This window comes from Sciurus carolinensis, chromosome 2, assembly GCF_902686445.1.
Source record: "Sciurus carolinensis chromosome 2, mSciCar1.2, whole genome shotgun sequence".
NCBI lineage: Eukaryota > Metazoa > Chordata > Mammalia > Rodentia > Sciuridae > Sciurus > Sciurus carolinensis.
Genome location: NC_062214.1, coordinates 78,749,571 through 78,775,431, shown reverse-complemented (window position 1 = coordinate 78,775,431; position 25,861 = coordinate 78,749,571). Strand labels below are relative to the sequence as shown.

At 36.8% G+C, this 25,861-nt stretch overlaps 1 protein-coding gene and 1 pseudogene across 5 annotated transcripts; one reads left to right on the top strand and one right to left on the bottom strand.

Moving 5' to 3' along the window:
• Positions 1 to 869: 869 nt before the first annotated feature.
• Positions 870 to 25,861, bottom strand: Hykk (hydroxylysine kinase). 5 transcript variants are annotated; one of them, XM_047540134.1, is made up of 5 exons: positions 25,648 to 25,861; positions 21,283 to 21,633; positions 20,037 to 20,176; positions 10,268 to 10,451; positions 870 to 1,470 (listed from the first exon to the last, which is right to left on the bottom strand). In XM_047540134.1, the coding sequence occupies exons 2-5, from the start codon at positions 21,626 to 21,628 to the stop codon at positions 1,010 to 1,012; spliced, it is 1,131 nt and encodes a 376-aa protein (XP_047396090.1). In that variant the 5' UTR covers positions 21,629 to 21,633; positions 25,648 to 25,861; the 3' UTR covers positions 870 to 1,009. The 5 variants fall into 5 exon arrangements, with proteins under 5 accessions (XP_047396090.1, XP_047396087.1, XP_047396089.1 ...); XM_047540131.1 differs by having other exon boundaries at positions 25,585 to 25,860; XM_047540133.1 differs by having other exon boundaries at positions 25,658 to 25,860.
• Positions 4,083 to 4,498, top strand: LOC124973201 (proline-rich nuclear receptor coactivator 2-like; annotated as a pseudogene).

The following is a 25,861-nucleotide window of genomic DNA, read 5'->3' as shown; positions in this document are numbered from 1 at the left end:
CCTTAATCCAAATTGATACCTAAAATTAACCATCACAGCCAAAAAAGAATGGATAAACTACATGGAATTGATTGATTAGAGATAAGCTAGAACAAACACCAAATAGTAAATTATCAACATGATATAGCATTATTTAAATATTTAAATAGTAGTCAGCAATATTTGCATTAGGAATTCAGTGAAGAGAACATTTGCAAGAGCAATCAAGAGGAAAATCTGAAGGATTCCATTATGTAACAGGATGAACACAGGTCTAGAAGCAAAATCCAAATTTGAGTCTATTTTTCTGGTCCTCAATTTCTTCAATGGTCAAGTTAGATAAAACCCACAATCCCTTAAATTTGAGAAGCATAAGTGCTTTCATATGATCTCATTTGTTCCTCTTAATACATGTGGGGGAGGCACTGGTGGTGGTGGTGGTGGGGAGACCAGAGAGGAGGGAAAAGGTAGAGGAAGCCATATTGAACCCTGTAGTGATTAGGAACTTGGGCTGGGCCTGATCTAAGTCCTGGATCTCTTTGAATAAATTAATTCAATTTTTTAAGCCCCTATTTCCTTATCTGGAAACAGGAATTAATTATAACAGTATTTCCCTCACAGATTAGTTATGAAGATTAAATGAGAAAGTGCATGTAAAATACTTAGTGCTCATTAAATGTTGGCTTATATAGTGTTAAAAACTTAATAAGGCAGGGCTGAGTACAGTGGCACACACCTATAATCCCAGATACTTGAGAGGCTGAGGCAGGAGGATCGCAAGTTTGAGGCAAGCTTCAGAAACTTAGCAAGATCCTCTCTCAAAAAATATAAAGGGCTGGAGATAGAGTTCAGTGGTAGAGTGCCCTTGGGTTCAATTCCCAGTATCTATCTATCTATCTATCTCTCTTTCTCTCTCTCTCTCTCTCTCTCTCTCTCTCTCTCACACACATAGTACAAAGGCACAGAGTTAAAAATGAATTGATCTGTTAATGAATTGATAGGATGGATCAATTCATTTTTAACTATGTAGTCACAAAGAGATCCCGGATTCATAGGATTTGGCAGTTTCAAACCAGATTTCTTCTACTGCTTTCTGGCCCATGTCAAACATTTGCTGTAAGTGCTTCCACCCAGTTTTTGCAGTAATCATGAGATACTCTTTGTTCTCTGGGTGTAGCTGGCAAGAGTATGCAGCCATGACAAGTGATTGACAAAAGCGACTGCATACAAGTAGAAACAAAGCACTCCTCTCTACAGCTGTTAGTGGGATTATACTTTCAAACCCTGCAAGAATGTGACCTCCTACTTGTATAGGATTGTTGCTTTCAATCATCATGTACATGATGGTGATTGCCACTTCAAACACATAGTAGCCATAGCTCATGTCACCAAAGTCTAAAATCCCAGACACTTGATATACAGCGTCTCCAAAGGCTGACTTGCTGGACTCTACTAAAATATTATGGTCGTTAAGATCGCCATGATTGATACCTGAAAGTAGAAAAATCATGTAAAAACAGTTATTTAATATTCCAGTTCATTCTCTTTCCATTTCTCTTTCTTAGGCAAGGCTATTCAATTTGATTAAACCCATTTTTTCTTGAAATAAAACAATTTTCTCTAAAAAGGACAAATGTATTTAATTTTGGGCTGTCTCTGCATTTGCTTCTCAAATATACAAAGCCAGAAGATGGAGAATGCAGTCATTACAAATACCTGATTTTGGCTGCTAGAATAGTAAAACGAAAAGGAAAACTACTCAAAACCAGAAAGGTTTGGAAAGAATATAAATGTTTTCATATTACTGTAAGAGGCAAGGAGTTCTACAATGGATCAAAGGAAACTTTATTTACATCTGAGATTTCAAAAAATTTTTTCTGAAGACAAGTTTTTCCTGAATTTCCCATTTTTTTGATTACTGGAATAGATGCTGGTATTTTAAGTTAGTACCTCTTAACATGGAGTCTATGGCCAGTGCTGGTCTACAAAATGTTACCATCACATAAGGTAAGAACAGAAACTGAGAGTGTTTAGAAAATGTTACAGTACTTTGACATTCAAGAGTATGATCAGTGGCCTTGTCTCATTGAACACAGTATAGATCGATTTAAGTTTTACCTCACAGAATTAGTTGGATGTTGCCTGAGCTGTCAACTAATCATTCATAGTAGGCCCACATAACATACTAATGGGTTGGGGGAAAAACCTTCAAACTTGTTTACCATGGACAGTTTGAGAAGCAATGATTTAAGCCACTGACTAAGGATTAGGACAAGATTAGGGTGTGCATGAGCTGAGCAGAGAGCCACTGAGACACAAACTTTATAAGAAGTAGGTAATAATGAAGTGCATAACTTCTAAATGTAATGCCAATTTCTGTATGATTTAAGATTGCGTAAATCATGCTTAAATAATGTAGCATAGTTACTGACACATAGAATGAATGAGCATTAGTATAGATCATAGATGTTAAACCACACATTTCTGAAATTTGGATGTATCATACAATTATTTCAAAATATATAAAGCAAAATTTGACAAAAATACAAGCACAAAATAGACAATCCACAGTCACAGTGAGATATTTAAAATATATTTACTTAGTAATTTTTAAAACAAGTAGACAAAAAAATAGTGAAAGGTATATAAAATTTAAACATGATTAACATTCTTACCTAGTGGGCATATATATAGTTCCATATTCAACAACTACAGAATATACTTTTTTTTTCAAACACACGTGGGCTATTTATAAAAAAATTACCAAATACCATATTTTAAAGACTTAAGTCTTTATCATAAAGTAAATTTCAAAAGAATGAAGTCAGATGGAGGGGTTCTGTTCAATATGGTAGCCACTGGCGAATATGTAGTCATTTAAATTCATTAAATAAAATTGGGCTGGGGATGTGTTCAGTAGTGGAGTATCTGGCTGGCATGTATAAGGCCCTGGATTTGATCCCCAGGACAAAAACAAACAAACAAGCAAACGAACAACAACAAAAGATGAAACTGAAAACTAACTGCCTCAGTTGCAGTAGCCAAATTTCAAGTACTCACTTGCCGCATAATGGTTACTGTATTGGACAACAGATATAAAACATTTCCTTTACTAATAGAATCCTACTGGACAACAGTTATAGAGTATGTTCTCTAACCATAATTAAAGGATAGCAGAAATCAACAATAAAAGATAAAAGATTTAAAAAAAAAGTTTAGCTGGGCACAGTGGTACACACCTGTAATTCCAACTTGGGAGGCTGAGGCAGGAGGATCATAAGTTCAAGGCCAGCCTCAGCAATTTAGTGAGACCCTCAGCAACTTAGCAAAACCCTGTCTCAAAATAAAAAATAAAAAGGTCTCCAGTGGGAAGGTAGCTCAGTGATAGAAGGCCCATGGGTTCAGTCCCAATACCACACATACACACACAAAAAGGGCCTGGGGTTGTAGCTCAGTGGTAGAGCACTCACCTCTACAACAACGACAAAATTTTTTTTAAAGTTTATCATATTCTGGGGAAAAGGATTTATATATTCAGGTGAAAATAAGAAATTCTAAGGTGAATTATAAGATATTTTAAAGTAAATGAAAATGAGGGCTGAGGTTGTGGCTCAGCGGTAGAATGCTTGCCTAGTATGTGTGAGGCAATGGGTTCAATTCTCAGCACCACATATAAATAAATGAATAAATACAATAAAAATGTTCATCAACAACTAATAAAAATATTTTTAAAAATAAAAAAATAAAATAAATAAAAATGAAAAACTACATACCAGTACTTGGGGTGTGCAGCCTATATTAGAAGTTGATAGCCATAGTCTCACATAAAATGCTTCAGACAATACCCAATTAAGATTAAGAATGAGAGTTCAAGCTTGAAGTCACTAGGACTTCTCTCAAATTTGTGTGCTGAGGAGAATCAGATGTAGGCCTCAATTCCTAGGCTGAACTCAGCAGACTGGGCCATGAAAACTTCTATATTGAAAGAGAGGAAAGGATCCATCAAAAAGAAACCTCTATTATCCTGGGTGTGGCAGCAAGGAAGAAGACAGTAGTAGAAATCCTGCAATCTGAAAAGCAGACTGAAAGGTAACAAGCTGAAGATGGGTGATGGAAAGAGGTACAACATTCCAGCTCCTCAATCTAGAAATGGTAGTAAGAACCAAAAACAGCTTAATAGAAGACCAAGGATCAGAATTCCCAGATGAAGACTGTTCATAAGAAAAAAGAAAGAGGAGACTGTTACAACTCATCAGCAGGTGTATAGCAGGCCGTGTGAAATGGTGGAAAGAACAAAACTTTTCCAAAGAATCCAAATTGGAACACTACATTATTAAGTACCAGCTTGCTTTTCAAGTCTCAAGCTAACCAGAATGATGCTGGAGCCAAATTTAGTGAGCCACCATCACCCAGTGTTTTTCCCAAACCACCAAGCTGCTGCCTTCCTGTTAAATTTAATCCTTCAAACAGGGAAATAATGACATCTCAGCTTAAAACCTTACTTGAGGAACAGGCATAAGATAACAAACATACTAATATTGAAATTTTAGTTATGTTTACAAATAGGTGTCAGTTTGTAACAAATTACAAATTTACTAGGGAATTAATCTGTTTGTGTAAAGCTGCTAATTAATGTTAAGAATATTAATCACACCATCTCATTTGTATTATGTATTGTGTGTACTCTAATAGTAGTTATCAGTGAAACTTAAAATAATTAAATAATTGTACTTGATAGTAAGTGTTCTCAACTGAATAACTTTTAAGTGAAAACCATTCAAGTGAGATTTGGGGAAGATTGTAAGGGAATCAACTTTTTCTATTCTTTATTCGGGGAAACAGTAATTTAAGATTCAGGGATCAATAGATTTACTTAGTGAATCACAGTAAGCATCTAGCTAAATCAAGGATTGAAAACTAGGTGGACATTTGGAGGTTTAATGTCGGAAGCTACAAAAGTGCCAACAACTTAATGCATTGCCAAAAGAAAATAAGAATTTTTCTTAATAGCTATATTTTCCAAATGGCACAGTGATGGATGTGTAAAGGATATTTGGGGCTTATTAGAATGAGGCACTGTTATATTTAGGTCTACTCCAGTAGCCCTGTTTCTTAAACACAGTAGATAGGTGTCTGCCAATCATTTTTCATAGAAATAGTACTGAAGCTTTCAAAATACATTTTTGTATTATGGTACCACACAAGGTTTTTGAACAGTGACCTGGCCTCATATACTTTGCAAAACTTAAAATTGGGAATTGTGTAATGTGGAAGATCTGAGTAGCTAGAGAAGAAGAGTCATGTAAATACATGTAATAAACTTGTGTCATATGTAAAGTTTTCTTGGCCTTTTTCCTACAAAAGTGGAGGATGTTAGTATGATTTTGCTGAATATAAGACCATGGACTGTTTTTTTATATTCTGGCCTTATTTTAAAGATCCAGAATTGTTTTTAAAGTTTGCCCTTGTGCTAAAGTGCCAGTGTATGTATCTCATAATTGATTTGGTTGTTAACTATATTACAAAGTAAATCCTAATGTGATAAATTTTGTACTGTAACAGAAAAGGTTCAAGTTGCTAAAACATTTCCTACTTTTAAGAGACATAAAATGCAGTACAGGATTCCTCTATCCAGTCTGTAAAACCAAAGATTTACTTTGGCTTTCATAATTCTTGTAATCAATAAAATATAAAATGTGTTTGGTGTTTAGTGGTTAGTCATGAGTAAGTGCTACCCAGGGGACCACTTAGCAAAAGGTGTAATCTCTTGTACAACATCCCTTACATTTTACTAACCTTAAAGGTAAATGCTAAATATAACAGTTAACCTAATACCAAGTTAGAAAAAAGTGTACAGACCAATTAAAAAAGCTCTAATTGTTAAAGCTCTATTTTCTAATTTGGCACCTTTTTTAAAAAATATTTTTTGTCCCAGTTATAGAGGGACATAATACCTTTGTTTTGTTTATTTATTTTTATATGGTGCTGAGGATCAAGCCCAGTGCCTCACATATGCTAGGCGAGTGCTCTACCACTGAGCTATAACCCCACCCACTTGGCACCCTTTTTTGATGTTTATAAGCAGAATAGCTAAATGAACTCAGATGAAACATTGCCCAAATCAAATATTGAATATCCTAAAGACAAAGCTTATGTAGTACTTATTATACATGGAATGAATCTGAAACATGAAATTAAAAAACAACCCCCCCCCAAAAAAAAAAAAAGATTAAGAATGGCATTGTACCCAAGTAAGCTGCTGAAAAATAGGGGCTTTAGCAATAATGTCAGAACAACTGAGATCTCAACAAAATGAAACAAACTGAAGTAATGATAAGAAACAAAATGAGGAGGATATTTTCCCCTCTACTAGAACAGAACAAGAGCCTAACAAAAATATACTTCCACCTTTGGTACTTTAAAACAGTAGGATTAGCTGGGCATGGTAGCATATACTTATAATCCTAGATACCTGGGAGGCTGAAGCAGGATGATCTCAAGTTCAAGGCCAGCTTGGGAAATTTAGTGAGACCTTGTTTCAAAAGAAAAAAGGGCTGGGGACATACCTCAGTGGTAGAGTGCTTGCCTAGCTAGCATGCATGAGGTCCTCAGTTCAATCCCCAGTATCACAATCTCTCTCCCTGCTGCCCCCTTTTCTCTCTCTCTCTCTCATACACACACACACACACACACACAGAGTGCAATGAGACTGACTTTGAATAGGTACAGCATTTCTTATTAGAGATGAAATGTTCTAAAATTTGTTTATGGTGGTGATTATACAACTCTGAATATGCAAAAAACATTTAATTATGCAACCCTGAATTGATGAATTGCAAGGTGTAGAATTATATCTTAATAAAGCTATAAAAACAATGAGGACATTTGGATTTAATTTACAAAATATTTTCAATAAGATAGTCTTCAACAAATAATAAAGGTCTCAACATGGACTAGATTTTTAATAAACTTTTTAAGCCAAACTAATTTCTTTCCTTAAAAGTCCCAAATCCTTGTGAGATGGAACTACAGCTATCCTTAGAGCTACTTTTTTTTTTCTTAAGGTTTTAAGTGTAAATATTAGAAAAAAAGAAGAAAAGAAGAAATGGGGGGAAAATGGTGTTCCATGTATGAAACATTAATGAAGGTGTGTTGTGAATCAAAGCTTATGTTTAATCAAGGACATATAAATACATTTATGGCAATAAGTACACAAATTTATTTTTTTTATTTTTAATTTTTTTTGGAACCAGGATTGAACACAGGAAACTCAAACACTGAGCCATATCCCCAGCCCTATTTTGTATCTTATTTAGAGAAAGGGTCTCACTGAATTGCTTATTAGTGCCTTGCCATTGCTGAGGGTGGCTTTAAACTAGAGATCCTCCTGCTCCAGTCTCCCAAGTTGCTGGGGTTACAGGTGTGTGCCACCACTTCCAGCAAGTATACAAATTTAGATGAACAAATTAGTAGGAAAATACAACTCCCTAAATCTGACAAAAATAAATGAAATATAAATAGTACTATAAATATTAAAGAAATTAAATCATATATTTAAAAATTTCCCCTATAGGAAATCCAATATTAAATGACTTCATCATAAATTATTTCCAAACATTAAAAAAAAAACAAATCCAATCATACAATCTTTAAGAGGATAGAAAAACTAACTCATGTTATGAGACCAACATAAAACCAAAAAGGGATACTTAGAGAGGAAAAGCCCAGGTAAATCTTACTTGTGAACCTGGATGTGAAAATCATAAACAAAATATTCTCAAACTGAATAAGATGATAAATATTAAAAAGAAAAAAGAAAAACAGTATTATGTCCAAGGTTGGTTTATACCAGTAATGTAATGTTGATTTAACATTAGAAACAACCAATATAATTATACCATATCAATAGGTTAAAAGAGAAAAATAATGACATCTAAACAGATGTGTAAAAATTCTTTCTTTTTTTTTTTTTTTTTTTTGTGGTGCTGGGGATCGAACCCAGGGCCTTGTGCTTGCAAGGGTAAAAATTCTTAATAAAATTCAACATGTATTCATGATATAAATTCTTTTTATTTTATTTTATTTATTTATTTTGAGATGGAGTCTCTGTTGCCAACTGATCTTGAACTCTAAAGTGATCTTCCCACCTCAGCCTCCTGAGTAGCTGGGACTACAGGCATGTGCCACCATGTCTGGTTCATATTCATGATGCAAATTCTTAGTCTAGGAATAGAGGGAACTTCTTTAATCTTGTGAAGAATATCAACAAAAAACCAATAATAACTACTGCAGGTAACAGTTAAGCACTAAAAGCTTTTCCTTGGGTGTAGGGAAAAATACAAAGGTGCTCAGTGAAATAAAGCAAAGCAAAGAAATAAAAAGATTAGGGGCTTGAGTTGTGACTCAGTGGTAGAGAACTTACCTAGCATGTGTGTGGCAGGGGTTTGATTCTCAGCACTACATATAATTAAATGAATAAAATAAAGGTCTATCAACATCTACAAAATTATTTTTTAAAAAGAAACAAAAGGATTGGTTTTTCCTTTTTAAAAGTATAATTATTCATAAGTGATTATGTACAAAGAAACTCTGGAAGCATTTTGAAATAAACATTTGAACTTAAGTTGCTGAGGTTAGTCTCAAACTTGCAATCCTTCTGCCTTAGCCTCCTAGGTTGCTGGATTACAGGTGTAAATTTAAAGAGTGGAAAATAAGGGGATATTACAAAGTGCTATTTCTATATACCAGCAACAAACAGAAAGTGAAATTTGGAATAACATTTACATTAGTATTTTAAAAAATAAAGTACCTAGTAAAAAATCAAGAAAAGAAGTATGAGACCTCTCTGGGGAAATTTATAAAATTTAAATTTAAATCTATCTATTTATCTGTCTATATCTTAAATTCTAATCCATGAACATAGTCTTATCTGTTTTAAAAATATATTTTCAGTTGTAGATGGGCACAAGACCTTTAGTTTATTTATTATTTTATGTGGTGCTGAGGATCAAATCCAGAGCTTCACATGTGCAAGGCAAGTGCTCCACCACTGAGCCACACCCCCGACCCATAGTCTATCTTTATTTAAGTAGAGAGACAGACAGACTATGTTCAGAGCTTAGAGCACCAGTCTTATAAAAATAATATAAATACACTATAATGTCCATTTTCTCCAAATTTATCTAGAGATTAAATCCAAAATCACAACAGATTTTTAAAAAACATAACATGCTAATTCTAAAATTGATATTAAAATGTAAAGAACCAAAAATATAATACCCTCTTATAGAAGAACAAGAATATGGGAAGAGGGCTGGGGTTGTGGCTCAGTGGTACAGTGCTTGCTAGCATGTGTGAGGCACTGAGTTCACATAAAAATAAAATAAATAAAGTAAAGATATTGTGTCCATCTAAAACTAAAAAAGAAAAAAAATCATGCCATTAAATAAAGAATGTGGGGAAGACATATTCTAACCCAATATGAAGACTTAAAAAGTTAGAGGAAAGGGACCAAGGAATGGGAGGTGGGGAGGAAGGGAGAAGGTGCCAAATTATATTGTTATATTGTGTACATGTATGAATATTTAACAACAAATCCCATCATCATGTACCACTATAATGCACCAATTTAAAAAGTGGGAAAAGAAGTTTAAAGAAGTTGAAAAAAGAAACAAATCAAAATAATAAATTTAAAACATGCCTGAAACTTAACACCAAAATTTAAAAATAAAGTATAAATAGTATTATGATATATATAAGTATTAATTAAATTAATGCTTAAATATAATTATTAATATAAAAAATCAGGTAAAAGTATTATCACTATATGAATCATTACCATAAGTAAAAAATTTTAAAAGCCAGGAAGATATAGGAATTTCAAATTATTGGTATCATGCAGAAAATGATCAGTGCCATACTCATACCTAGAAAAATTGCATTCATTCAAAATATGGGTCAGGGTTCTAGTTTGTGGAAAAAAAAAAATGTTAGACAAATTAAGATAGGTTGGTCTACAGGCACAGTGACACATGCCTGTGACTAGCTACTCAGGAGGACTGAGTTTAGAGAACAGCCAGTTCAAGAACAGGTCAAAGCTAGCTAAGGCAACACAGCAAGACCCAGTCTCAAAATTTAAAAGGGCTAGGGTTGTAGTTCAGTGGTAGCGCATGTGCATGCATGAGGTCCTGTATTTGATCCCTAGCACCACAAAAAATAAAAGACAAAAAAATAAATTTGACAATTTAAATACTGAGAAAAATATATATTTGATTGGGGAAATACTCACATTCTCGAAAATGACTTAATTTGGTCATTATTTCCTCCTTGAACAGCTGAATGACCTGCTCAACAATCTCCCGATTTCGATTCCGGCCCAAGGCATTCACATATTTCTCCAGAAGAGGAATGTTTTTCAGATTCCAGATGAAGTTCTCCCGATGAAGACTACTTAACTTTGGGTGATGGAATTTCTAAATCAAAAGCAAGAAACAGCCTCTTGATAGTTAACAGCAATCACTACTGAGAGATCCACTGTGTTCGAGAGGACTACACCATGGCATTCTGTCATGGTCACTGACCTGCCCGTTGACATTAATCCACAAAATTCATATTCATAAAAGATTTTGAAGTTTTGGGAGCACAGTTCTATCTCACTTGATCCTTGCCACTGTGTGAAGATAGATATTCACATCGGAGGCAGCTCTCAACTCTATTTTCACCCACATGAGCTGACCCTGGTCCCTCATTACCACTCTGATTTCATCTTTCACTACTTTTATTCACTGGACTCTAACCACACAGGCCTAACTGCTGCTCAGGGAACCTCATAGCCTTTGCATTTGCTGATTCCTCTTCTTGGGATGCCTTTGTCACATATCCACATCATCAGTGCCCTCATTTCCACTGGGTGTTCACTCAAAAAATACCTTCTCCTCCTGACCCCTCCATTTAAAATTTCAACCATCTCTCCAATATTCTGTAGCCTTCTTCTATGGAATACCTCCCACGGAGGTACTTCTGCCCCTTATTCAGATGGCTATGACTATGTTCTTCCTTGTGTTGAACTAAAATTCTCCAGTAGTGTCTATGCCACTGGTTCCATTTGGAACAGGATTAGACCTTCTCCCACATAACTGTCCTCTGGATCTTTGAAGATAACACTCCTGCCCACCCTTGGAGTCTTTTATTCTACAGATTAAACCCATCTGGTTCCTTCAACTATTTCTTTTTTTTTTTTTTTTTTTTGTGGTGCTGGGGATTTGAACCCAGGGCCTTCTGCTTGCGAGGCAAGCACTCTACCAACTGAGCTATATCCCCAGCCCTCCTTCAACTATTTCTGTAGGATATGGTTTTCAATCTCCTTACCATCTGGTATGTTAAATGCTACTTAGCATCACAAAAGTACTCTGCAGAGTAAGCACTGAAAACACTGCTGTGAGTTGTTACATCTGAGGAGTGGGATTAGGATTAGGAATGGAGATGATGGGGGAAGAGAGAAAATTTTCATTTTATGTTGTTCAGTACTATCTGATATTTTGCCATGCACATATGTTACTTTTATTTTTAAAGAAAATATAACACTTTTGAGTTTCCAATGGAGCCAGCTTCTACAGTGGTGGCACTATTGTCCCATGTACCCACAGTGTGATAGGCTGACAAATGTGGCTCCATGAGAATGTTATAGGCCAGATTATAAGGGAAATGACTAAACAGACTCCATTTTGCTCTGAGACTCCATGTTATGTAGGAAATAAGTTTCTCCCATGGGAACACCCCGCTTCTGTACTCATCCTCAGTTACTTAGCGTGACATGTTTAGCAATACACAATGACAATTCTTATGTAATGACAAAGTGCTCTCTTTTGATCTCTATTGCTTTTAACCAATGTACCATGTAAATGGTAATTGTGTGGATGTTAGTAACCATTCTTTAGTTTATACCTAAAGGGTCATTTTGACCCACTTCTCCCTCTGTTGATGATCTTATGATGTTAGTTTGTAATTTCGAATCATAGCAACAGACACTTATGATTGATAAGATTTTTTTATATAAGAACCCCTACAACCCTATGGTCGGGGCTGTTCTCCCAACAGTCATTTTTGGGGGCATTGTGTGAGACAGTCAGCCAGTCGGCTTAATAAAGACTATCAAATTTGGACTTCTCAGTGGTGATTGGTCTGTTCTTAAGTTGCGCCCCATAACACACAGCAGAGCTTCTCAGTTCTGATATTATAAAGTAATGCAAAGAATACTGGCCTGAGCCAGACAGATACTGGTTTCAACAGGCTCTACCACTTAGATATTGAATCTTGGTTTTCTTAACAATAAAATGAAGATATCAGTCATTTGTGAACTAAGACAAGAAACAAAGACCCAATTCATATAGGTACTCAATAAATGTTTGTGGGATATGAATTTTGCACCTGAACTGCCTGACTTCTCTGGCCTTTCTTTTGCTCCTTGCACAGTAATCTGAATTCCTGGCAGTTTAATCAGCACTCTATTAGTCTATCTCCTCCCCCTGATTAGTTTCATCACTCTTACCATAGCTCCCATTTGGTCCCTTGACTTATGAATGCCTCAGTTCTGATCCCTATAATCTACAGGGCTCCTTTCTGCTCTGGATCCCTTGGGTCTGCCCAGCTGCTAGAAGCTTCAATGGCCTACCGGTATCCCCAGCAGAGCAGTCACAGCTTCAGTCACACCTACAGGACTGAACTACTGCACCTGTGCAGTATTATTTTTCACTGACACTGTAGTTCCTAGTACTTATAGGAAAAGTTAAGAATTTACCACCTGCAAATGCATGCGGTGAAGTTGGTGAGGGGATGAGTAATGGGAATAAAGTATCATAAAATGAAATGCAATACTAAGTAAAGAATGCTTTCCTTCATTCCCTCTAAAGTTTCCCTGTTCCTGGGAAACTTTATAAGACAACTTAAAATTTTTAAGTTTCACAATAGCATAATAGGTGGCTAACTGCACAGCAGAACTCATGTCAGCAATGATGTCCCCTCTGAAAACTGTATTTGTCATTTCAGAATTCAGTAGAGAAAGTTGAAACTTCAGTAGCATAGGCAGATGAATGAAGCCCACAGACAGGGAAAAGGGAAGAATTGATGATAAAGGAATTGTTGTAATCCCTGTTGAACTACCAATGACATTCTTTACAGAAGTAGAAAAATCAATCCTAAAATTTGTATGGAACCACAAAAGACCCCCAAATAGCTAAAGCAATTTTTAGAGAAAAAAATCGAAGTTGGAGGCATCACACTTCCTGATTTAAAGTTATATTACAAAGCTCCAGTAATCAAAACAGTATGATACTGGGATAAAAGCAGACAGACTGACCAGTGGAATAGAATAAAAACCTACAAATAAATCCAAGGATATATGGCCAACTAATTTTCAACACCAAAAAGATACAATAGGGAAAGGATAGTCTCCTCAATAAATGGTGCTGGGAAAATTACATCTCCACATGCAAAAGAATGGAATTGGACCCACATATACACAAAAATAAACCAAAAATGAAAATATATATGTAAGACCTGAACCCATAAAACTCCTAGAAGAGGAGTTCCTTGACAACAGCCTTGATAATGATTTCTTAGATATTATACCAAAAGGTCAAACTATAAAAGCAGAAATAAATACATGGGATTACATCAAATTAAAAAGTTTCTGCACAGGAAAGAAAAAGACAACAAGTTGAAAAAGCAACTTACAGATTGGGAAAAAACATTTGCAAATCATGTGTCAGATAAGGGGTTACTATCCAAGATTTATATAAAAAACTCCTAAAACTCATGGCAAGAAAAATATAACCCAATTTTTTAAAATGGGCAAAGTACTCAATTAGACGTTTGTCCAAATATGACATAAAAATGGTCAACAGGGGAGCTGGGGATATCTCAGCTAGTATAGTGCTTGCCTCACAAGCATAAGGCCCTGGGTTCAATCCCCAGCACTGCCAAAAAAAAAAAAAAAAAAAGGTCAACAGGTACATGAAAAGGTGTTCACCATTATTAATCATCAGGGAAATGCAAATCACCACTATGAAATATTTCCTCCATCTGTTAGAACAGCTGTGATCAAGAAGACAATGGATTTCACTCTTATTTAATAAATTTTGACATTGTGAGAAGAAAAAAAAAAAAAAGAAAGAAAAACAAGAGACAAGTATTGGGAAGCTGTGGAGAAAAGGGAATCCTTGCATACTGTTGGTAGGAATGGAGATTGATGCAGCTATGGAAAACAGGTTCCTAAAGAAATTAAAACTAGAACTATCATATGAGCCAGCAATCCCTCTCCTGGGTATATGCTCAAAGGAAATGAGGTCACCACCTTGTGAAGATACCTGTGCTCCCATGTTCATTGTAGCATTACTCGTAATAGCCAATAAATGGGAAAAACCTAAGTTTCCATCAAAAGATGAATGGATAAAGAAACTGGTGCACACACACAAAGGTACACACACACACACACACAAAGATACACACATAAAGACATATACACGCAGTGGAATATTAGCCCTTAAAAAGGAGAAAACTCGGGCTGGGGAGATAGCTCAGTCAGTAGAGTGCTTGACTTGCAAGCACAAGGCCCTGGGTTCGATCCCCAGCACCTCAAAAAAAAAAAAAAAAAAAAAGGAGAAAACTCTTGCCATTTTTCACAACATGAATGGACCTAGACCACATTATACTAAGTGAAATAAGACAAACACAGAATCTCAGCACTCAGGAGGCTGAGGCAGGAGGATCTCAAGTTCAAGTTCAGCCTTAGCAACTTAGTAAGACTCAGTCTCTTACAAAAAATAAATAAATAAATACATAAAAAGGGATAGGGGTGTAGCTCAGTGGGTTCAATCCCCAGTACCACCTTCAACTCCCCTAAAAAGTCAAATTATATAAATATAGATGTTAAGAGGATCAGGGTGGGGATCAGTGGGTTGGAAGAGATTATGTAGGTCAAGGATACAAATTGGCAAATATGTAGGACAGTGAAGTCAAAAGATCTAATGTACAGGGGTTGGGAGATAGCTCAGTCGGTAGAGTGCTTGCCTTGCAAGCACAAGGCCCTGGGTTCGATCCCCAGCACTCAAAAAAAAAAAAAAGATCTAATGTACAACATGAGATGAGGACTGTAGTTAATAATAGTGTACTATATTTAGGATTTTATATTAGTTTTTTTTTTTTTGGTGGTGGTGCTGGGGATTGAACCCAGGGCCTTGTACATGCTAGGCAAGCACTTAGCCAACTGAGCTATATCCCCAGTCCTATATTTAGGATTTTAGATGAGTAGATTATAGCTGCTCTTGTCATGGCAGGAGGAATAACTATGTGAGGAGGCAGGTACAGTAATTTGTCCTATTTCAGTAACCAATTTAATCATGTATGTATCTTATAACTTGTTGTATACCACAAACATACACAATAAAATTTATTTTAAAAAAATGATAAGAAGCCCAGCTGGGTGCAGTGGTGCACACCTGTAATCCCAGCAGCTTGGGAGGCTGAGGCCAAGGATTTTGAGTTCAAAGCCAGCCTCAGCAACTTAGCGAAGCCCTAAGCAACTAAACAAGACCCTGTCTATAAATAAAAAATAAAAAGGGCTGGGTATGTGATCCAGTGGTTAAGCACCCCTGGGTTCAATCCTTGGTACCAAAAAAAAAAAGACAGAGATACAGAAATCTGTTTAGATATTCATTTAAATCGTTTGTTCAGTAGTTTAAATATTCTGAAGACAACAGACAGACTTTACTGAGCATTACAAGCATTTCAAAGGTTTTTCTAAATAAAATTAATAAATGCAGAAAATCTAAAAATACATTCAATTAGAATTGGATATTTATATCCAAATTATACTAATATTCCCAAATGGACACTTTAATGAATATTTACAAATGGATTTGCTCAAACTTAATTGAAAACTACTTCAACTAAAATGCTTAATATGTTTACCACCCAAAGCTATTCATGACTCAGTAAAGCTTCATTGAATAAATGAACAGAGTGCAACAATAAAAAGGTTCTGTCATGCTGGTAAATGGATGAAGTTGGAAAATATCATGCTAAGTGAAATAGGCCAAACCCAAAAAACCAAAGGCTGAATGTTTTCTCTGATAAGTGCATGACAATACATAATGAGGGAGCGGGTGGCAGGGGAGAGAAGAATGAAGAAACTTTGGATGGTGTAGAGGAAAATGGGGCAGGAGGGGTGGGGGAAGGAAAGATAATAGACTGAGATAGACAGTATTACCTTATGTATATGTATGATTACATGAATGGTGTGAATCTACATTGTGTACAACCATAGAAATGAAAAGTTGTACCTCATCTGTATACAATAAAAAAGAATAAAAAATAAACAACTATACAAAAATAAAAAATAAAATATAAAATTGTCAAAATAAAATAATACCACAAACTAAAAAAAAAAAAAAAAAGAAAGAAAAAGGTCTGTCAGCTTACAAACATTTACTAAATTGTGGGCTAGTGTGGTCCTGGACTCAGGGACTAAATGGTCCACCAAGTATATCTCTGGATGATGGGATTACTGATGACTTGATTTTTTTGTGGGGGAGGGACCAATTTAGGGGCACTTAATCACTGAGTCACATCTCTGGCTCTATTTTATATTTTACTTAGAGACAGGATCTCACTGAGTTGCTTAGCACCTCACTTGTTGAGGCTGGCTTTGAACTCTCAATCCTCCTTCCTCAGCCTCCCGAGCTACTGGGATTACAGGAGTGTGTCACCACACCTGGCTGGTAATTTGATTTTTATTTGTTTTCTTTAAACAATGAACCACTAAAGTGTTTTTAACCAGGGGAAATAAAGGTTATTTCTATTTGGGCATAACTGGATAAATGAATACTATTTAGACTATATCATGGACTTCAATTTCTGGTCAAGAGGAGTAACAGGACTGGGTCTAAACCCTGAACAAAATATCTGAAATACTAGCTTTTAAGTCATTTGATATTAGGCAATGAAGGACAGGGATACCTGAGAGATGAAAGACAAATGAGCTGACCCTGCTCCTTTCCTGCAGAGAGGACATGGTGCAGAGAAGGGAGAGCCAGGTGGAGTCAGCGAGCTCACTGACTTGAGGAAGTAGAGCTCAGAGTCCAGGAAGACCAAGATGGCTACAGAATGCAGGACAGATTACCAGAGATCAGAAAACGCAGACAGAATTCCAGAGATCTGTAGCAGGTCTGCATGGAGAATTTGGCAGATTGGTGTATGATCCACGTACAAGTATGAGGAAACTGTTCAAAATCAGGGAAAGAACCACCTGAAAGAAATAGAAAGGATAAGGTTTGACACACATGCAGGGCTAGAAACTTCCCAGCTGGAACGGAAAACATCATAGTCCAAAGGACATTGGAGGAGAACTGAGAAGGGTCTTGCCTTAGCAGTGGAGAATAATCATTCCTAGAATAAACCTAGCCCTGGTACCACCTATAAGGTGTTAAAAGCAAGACTCAAGAAGATCAAACTGCTTTCATATAACTTACTGAATCTACTCAAGGAAGTTCAGTGAACATCAAGCATAAGAAACACGAAGAAAGCTATACGAAACATAATCATAACCAAACTGCTCAACACTAAAGATAAAATCTTAAAAGCAGTCATACACACACAGAGACACACACATACACACTATGTTCAGAAGAACAATCTGACAGTAAATTTCTTGTTGAAAATAATGCAAGCAAGAAAAAAGTAGAGCAATGTCTTTAAAATACTAAAAGTAAAATGGGCACAGTGCCATACACCTATAATCCCAGTGGCTTGGGAGGATGACAAGGAGGCAGGAGGATCACAACTTCAAAGCCAGCCTCAGCAAATTAGTGAGGTCCTAAGCAGCCTGGCCAAACCCTATCTCAAAATAAAAAATAAAATGGGCTGGGGTGTCTCAGTGGTTAAGCACCCCTTGGTTCAATCCTTGGTACCCCTCCCCCCAAAAAAAAGCAGAATACTAAAAGAAAAAGATCTTCAACCTTAAAGTTTATACCTAATGAAAATATCTTTCAAAATTATAAGTGGGGCTGAGTCTAGCTCAGTAGTAGAGTACTTGCTTCATGTGCTTAAGACTTGAATTCAATCCCTAGCACTGCAAATAAAAAATAAGTAAATAAAAAAGAAAAAGATATGAAAACTAAAGAAGTTCATTACCTGCAGACCTACACTATAAGAAATGTTAGGTTGGGCGTGGTAGCTCATACCTGTATTTCCAGCAACTCGGGAGGCTGAGGCAGGAGAATCTCAAGTTCAGTCAGTCTCAGCAACTTAGTGAGATGCTAAGCAACTGAGTGAGACCCTGTCTCTAAATAAAAAAATACAAAAAAGGGCTGGGGATGTGGCTCAGTGGTTAAGTGCCCCAGAGTTCAATCCTTGGTACCAAAAAAGGAAATGTTAAAGAGCTGGTGTGTCATTGTACTGCCATGATTTATCATGGGCTCTTTCCTTTAGCTGGAATGTCCATTCCTTTTCTCTACCTGACTGATGTGATCCTAAATTAACAACCAGTTCAGATGTTACTTTTTGTGTGTGAAACCCTGCTATATATGTATTTGATACTTCTAGACACAATGGATAAAAGATACATAAATAAAACATATATACTTTTCTTAAGAAGTTCACTGCTTCTTATGAAGCACACATAGAGGAAACACAGATATGAAACAAGTAATCATGATACCATATGTGGTAGACTATTACTCCAGTGGTCCTCCATGAACTCTGCCTGCTGGTTCATGCTCTTATTATAGCTTCTGCAGTAGACTTTAGGATTAGCCATGTCACCTGCTTTGGCCAATGGGACATTTGTTAGCATGATTCAAGCAGAAACTTGATAAGCATGTGTTGTTGGTGCATGCCCTCTTGTAACTTTCTCTTCTGGAAGCCAGTTGCCATGTCATAAGGCTGTTCAGGCCATCCTGAGGTTGAGATACCATATGATGAAAAAAACCAAAGTTCCCCAATTGTGTTCCTAGTGGAATCCAGATAGAAGAGTGACCCCCCAATCACACTAAGCAGAGAAGAGCTGCCTGGTCAACTCACAGAATCATGAGAAATAAATCATTATTGTTTTAAGTCAATAAGATTCAGGACAGTTTTTTACATAGTAATAGAGTATAACCAGAACTTAGTGAATGTTTATTGAATAAATGAAGACATTCTGTGGCTGGGTCTGAAAAACACTTGTCAAACGTATTGTTTCCAATTGATGAATGGATAAAGAAACTATAGTATCCCAATGGAATACTACTTGGTCATAAAGAAGAATAAAATTATGGCATTTGCAGATAAGTGGATGGAGTTGGAGAATATCATGCTAAGTGAAATAAGCCAATCCCAAAAACCAAAGGCCGAATGTTTTCTCTGATAAGTGGATGATGATACATAACGTGGGGGGGTGGAGAGAAGAATGGAGGAACTTTGGATTGTGTAGAGGGAAATGGGGCAGGAGGGCGATGGGGAAGAAATGATAGTGGACTGAGACAGACATTATTAACCTATGTACATGTATAATTACATGAATGGTGTGAATCCACATTGTGTACAACCATGGAAATGAAAATTGTACCCCATTTGTGTATAATAAATCAAAATGCAGTCTGTAAAAATAAAAACAACCTTTTTCTTTTAAAAAAACATATTGTTTCTATAGGACAAAAATATCCTTAATACGAGTCATTCTTATCCATTTATAACTTAGCTATTGCTTCACACAGAGCTCCAGAAGATTATAGCTTAGTTAGATGAATAGTTCAGGTTCCAATAGTACAGACTATTTTCAGTGAGCAGCATAAAGAATATCATAAATATCTGAAAATTCAGAAAAATGTCAGTAAAGCAAGAATTTGGGCAGATTATTATTATTATGTGGCCTTGCTCACATAAGTTTAACTCATCTAAGGCCCTGTTCCCTACATAAGACACCTTAGGACGCACCACAGGTAAACAGAATATGATCCTGAGTTTATTTTAAAAGTGAGACAAAGAAAAATCTTTCATGAACAAAATAAAAACCCAAATCTTACCTCCAGAGCCTTGTCCAACTTGGCAGCTAGTGTTCCAATTTCATATAACAGCTGGGTACTGACAGGAATCTTAGCTATAGGTTTTCCTGGGAGGTAAGTCAGCAGCCTTACCAAGTAGCTTTTGATTTCAGTGCCACTATCTAGATGGACAGAATGATATAACCTGTCAACTCCTTTTGAAAAAATTAATTAGAAATGTGTGCCTTGGCAATTATTACTGAATTGAAATTGCAAAATAAAGAAAAAAATGTACTAATTTAATACAGCATTCTGAGGTAGAGCTGAATGGATAAAGTAAGCAGGCAGAAACATAAATCTTAACACTGGAATTGCCATTTACATACCAATAAGCATAGCCCAACTCTGTTGGCCTTAGCTCTAAACAGAAATTAACTAATTTTGTAAACACATGCCCCCAAACCACACTTTTTCATAAGTTTACAAATGAGGAAAATGAGGTCATGAAGAAATTTCTATTCCAGAATCACAGGCTTCTTTATGGTCAAAATGGGGTATAGCCTGTTTGAAATACAGGACAACTTTTAATCCTCAGAGGCTGTACTGGTCCTCAGTTGTTTGGAGAAATGCAAATTAAGACAGAATAAATGAACAATCAAGAAAAAGTCAGTCAAGATTTCTGACCTTAAAAAGCTCCAAAAAAATTGATTTCAAGGTATTGCTTATTGAATTAGATACTTCTTAGCATTCAGCATTGAGAGGTGAAAGGGACCATGTTTCACAGATGAAGACTCAAAGCCTTGGGAATGCAAGTCATCTGCCTATGTCACATATACAGTAATGACAGAATTTGCAGATAAAATTACTGATTTCTAATCTTGTGTTCTTTTTCTCCTATACCATAGCACCAAAATATTTAACTGGGATGAGGAGAGTAGCTCAGTGGTAGAAGGCTTGCCCAGCATGCCTGAGGCCCTGGGTTTGAACCCTAGCACTGAAATAAATAAATAAATCTTATGAAATAAAATTTTAAAAATGTTCCACTAATTTCCCTGAAGTTACCATTCATCAGGGCCTTTCTAAGCAGAAACACTATACCAGATCCCAGCTCTTGCCATTTCTAAAATCAGAGACCCAATTTCCACTTTGCATCTTCCCCCAACCACTGGAAAAAATAACTATATCTCTGCTTGGAATTATGATCCTAATTTTGATACTGTATTTCAAAATGCAGTAATGGCCCTATTACCTGGAGAGGCAATAGGTTGATAAGTTGGTCAACTCTTACCTATGGACATAAGAGAGGTTGTGTTGTCTCCTTTAGTGCGACACACAGAGGCCGTTGGAAATCCAGCTGCTTTCAGAAACATGATGATGTGATTCTGCACTTCAATCAGGTCTGGATTTTTGCTGGATTCTGTGTTGCTTATTTTGAGAACATATTCAATTGGGCCATCTGTAGTGTCTTTAGTTTTTGAAATGTGAACGTGAAAGTTTTGGTCATCATAGCTAGGAAGTGGCTGGATCTTAGAAACTTTTAACCCAAATACTGATTCAACTACTGCAGAGGCTTGTACTTCAGTAAAAGTGGGTTTGGCAAGAGCCTGTAATTGCTGATCATCTCCACTTGACATTCCGTCTAGGGGATAAACAAGAACCAGAAAGGGAATATATAATAAGGATATTTATTTAAATGGTTACTTCTTTTGATTATTAATTTTTACTTAGAAAGTTTAAAAAATCAAATCAGTGCATCACAACAAGAAGTAAATGTTTTGGAAGGTGAATAAAAACCCCTATACCATAAATTATTTTCAAAGTTACTTCCCAAGCTGAATAGGGACAGAACACAGGTCAGGAAAGCCCCTTGATATCATCCAGTCCAATCTCTCTTCTCTCACCAACTTTAAAGGTCCTGAGAGGTTAAATGACTTTCCCAAAGTTACACAGTCAATTACAATAAGAACTCAACTCTCCAGACTGCTAACCCATGATTATGAACTCTTTACTACATCATCACCAGTTGTGGGATAAAGATAAATTCAAATACAGCAATCTTTTCTAGTCATAGTTTTGTTATGAGTTACTATCTAACTTATTTTACATACTTTAAATATAAAACATGTAGACCAGTGTGCATTATGTAATAAAACCTTCTGAGAGATGAGGTTAAAGGGCTCTGTAACATCTGAAATGTTCATGCAGTTATAGATTTACTAAACAACAAAAAATGTAAACACAGGTCTAAACAAGTTAAATGGCAGTTAAGTAACAAAACAATAGATTGTCAAAGAAAAACTTGAATTAACCAAGTGCAAACCCAGGATGACTAAGTGCCTGAGGTTACCTTAAATTGCAAAGAAAATGTTTTCTACTGTTAAGATGAATAAGGACTTAAGACAAAAATTAGTCAATTACAGAAAATAAATTATCTGAGTTTGTGATCTATGAAATAAATATCCACCAAAAGTATGATGGAAAAATTGAGAGGGAAGAGAAATTACTATGATCTAAGGAAGATATTGTTGAGAAAATGGATTTCAACTGAGTTTTTGAATATGATTTGAGACAGGGAGGAAAGACTGTTTCCTCCATGTTGGCAATTCTACCCTCAGTTACCCACACCTGGCATCTTTCCTAGGCATCTGGATATATGTGAAAGGCAGTGTAAGGTTTCTGAAAATCCTTAGGAACCAAATATTTAAGGTTCTTATCATTTCACCTTCCTTTTCCCAAAATAGTTTAATTCCAATCCTTCCTTCAAACTAAGTTGTAAATGATTGATAACATCTTGGGGTGAGCTGCATTTTAGAGTATAGTTTGTATATGTTTGTGTGGTACTGGGGATTGAACCCAAGGGTAATATATCACATGCCCAGTCCTTTTTATTTATTTTAAGACAGGGTCTCACTAAGTTGTTGAGGTTGGGTCTCCAACTTGCTATCCATATGCCTCAGCCTCTCAAGTAGTTAGGATTACAGGCATGTGTCCCCATGCCTGGCTATAGGGAATTTTTTGTGAAGAAAATGTTCTACATCTTACTTTTTTAAATTTTTAAAAAAATTTTTTACACTGCTGGGGACCAAGCCCATACATGCTAGGCAAGTGCTCTACCACTGAACTATACCCCCAGTCCTATATCTTGACTAGGTTTTCATTACATAGGTAAATACATTTGTCAAACCTTCACTTAGAGCTTAAGTAAATGTAAGTTCTGTCAATGAAAGCTTTACTTTATTTTAAAAAAAAAAATGGTTAGCCCTTTTGAGAGATAGGCTAGAGCAAGGAACCATGTATCTTAGGACTTCCTGGGAACTCTCAAAATCAAACCATATGTCCACTAATGTCTAATCACTTCCGCTCTATCACAGTAAAAGCCCAGCTTACTCCACTGAAGGGAAGGAGATAAAACTCAGGGATGTGTCCTTGGGTTCTTGCACATAACTCTCTCCTTGCCTTAGGTCCAAGACCTGACACTGAAGTGTTAAGAAGGGTATAAACCCAGCTAGGTTTGTAACTCAGTGGTAGAGCATTTGCCTGGCATGTGTGAGGCACTGGGTTCAATCCTCAGCACCACATAAAAATAAATAAATAAAATAAAAGGTATTGTGTCCATCTACAACTAAAACATATATATATATATATATATATATATATATATATATATATATTTTTTTTTTTTTAAAAAGGAAGGGTATAAACCTCAAATGTTAACCCCCAGCAATGGCCATCCCCAAAGAAATTTCTCTCTCCTCTAAACCTGCATACTCCTGTAGCACTGGTACATTTTCCTTACCTGTTATTGCATTCTTGACAATCACTTCCTGTGCTTAATTTTCAACCACAACATTTGCTTTCAGAAGTAAATTAAGCTGATGAGATTTTGTTCACAAAAGACATTATCACAAAGCCTAAATGGGGTTTCCAAACAATCTTTGCACCTGAAACTTCTGGGAACCAATGTATTCTGTCACACTGTATTTGGGCTTTAGACTTTACAAAGAATTTTGACATTCCTTGTATGTAAACTGATGTAAGACCAGCATTCAGAATGTAACATGAACTGAAGCATTAATTTCAAGATGAAATCCTGGAGTGGTTTTTCAATTCCCAAAGCACTAAAGATGGCAGAACAAATCTGAGTTGATATGGAATATATGTTTTTAAAATCAAAAAATCTTAAAGGCAATTGGTGAAGGTCAATCCCCCTTCTGATCCAGAAAATGTTCCCATAACATCCTTGTTAAGCATCTTTTTTGAAAGCCCTTTTTTCTAAAGTGGCACAAAGAATTGTTGGCAGTTCTGGCCACCAAAAGACAGTCTGGTGTACTAAAAAGTTGCTGAGTTGGAAAAATAAGTCATATGTTAGCTCTAGCTCTTCTACCTAACCTTTGAAACTTTGGACTAGCCACAAATCTTCTCAAGGTCCTTTTTAGTGCAAACATTCTTAAGCCTAAAGTTCTTCCTTTCTGAGATTAAATTTCCCTTTTTTCTTTGTATGCAAAAGACTCCAAAATCATGCAACCAAAGGCACAGATCAAGTCTGCTTTTCCAGTGCTTTTTATTTTGAGACAGGGTCTTGCTAAGTTACTGATGCTGGCCTTGAACTTCTGGTTCTCCTGCCTCAGCCTACCAAGTAGCTGAAATTATAGGCATGTGCCACCAGGGCTGGCTGAGATGTTTGTCTTAACCAAATGTGTCCTGTGTGTGGAAAACAGGAAGGGGTTTCAAATTCTATAGGTTGTTGGTCTTTATTTCCTACCAACAATACTTTTACTTAGCTCCTGAACAAACTTAGGAAGCAAGTTTTTTCCAGTCCCAAGGTTTGTGCCAGAATCTCACAATCTTTGACCCACAACCAGGGGATCTGGACCTTAAACTCTCTACTTTGTGCAAAGTACACCAGACAAGAAACAGAAGTCAGTCTTCATTCTTTTCTCTCCCTCCCTCCCTCCCAAAGTGATACGAAGTCCAGTGAACTATACCTTTCTGAATACCTTTCTTCTGCAACCCCTTCTGCTGTGTCCTGCTAACATTGGAGAGCATGGATTGTACCCCAAACCTCTAGCTGGGTGCCTTATTTAATATTAAGTAATGGACCAAGAGTTGCCTTTACTCCACAGGTTCGTGGGCTATTCACCTTCAAGGGGATCGGGAAACTGTAAGGCAGAGATTCTAGACTTTAGTTTTCAAAGACAATAATAATGCGCTACTGGGTGCTCTGGGGGTCTCGCTGATAAGTAAGACAAAGAGCAGTGACCCACAGGGGTTGCTGACCCAAGATGCAGGAAACTAGGGGAGGAGGAGGGCATATAGGTTAGGTTCACAGCGATAATATATAAGCAAGGTCTACGGGAGTCTTAGAAATGGTTTCCAGCAGGCACCTTCCCTCTGCTGAAATCATCACACGGGTCTCAAGTGGGATGGCCTCGCTGGTTTTTCAGGTGCCACGCTTTCGTTCTGGGATCTCAGTTCTGCCCCTGCGTTACAGAGAGGTCCAGCTATAGAGCACGGTGACATGCCACCTCGCATGCAGCGAGTGTGAGGCGGACCCGGGAGCTGGATGAGCCCCAGGGACAGGACTACCCACCCCAGACGAGCTGCGAGCCGGCCTGCTCTCGGGGCCACCTCCCCAGGAGTACTCGGGGATCACCTCTGCTCACCCACCACGATCCGACGTTCTGGTGGGTCCGCTCTCCGCAGCCCAGTTCTCAGGCTGCCGCAGTGAGACTAGGTGAGGTACCAGTAGTAGTGCTACAGTCCACCCCTCTTCAAAGCCCTGTGAGTCCTGAATTTTGATTGGCTCCTCCCAACCCTCGCCGCCCAGTCAGTGAAGACTACTGGAAGGCAAAGGTTGGATGGGCGCA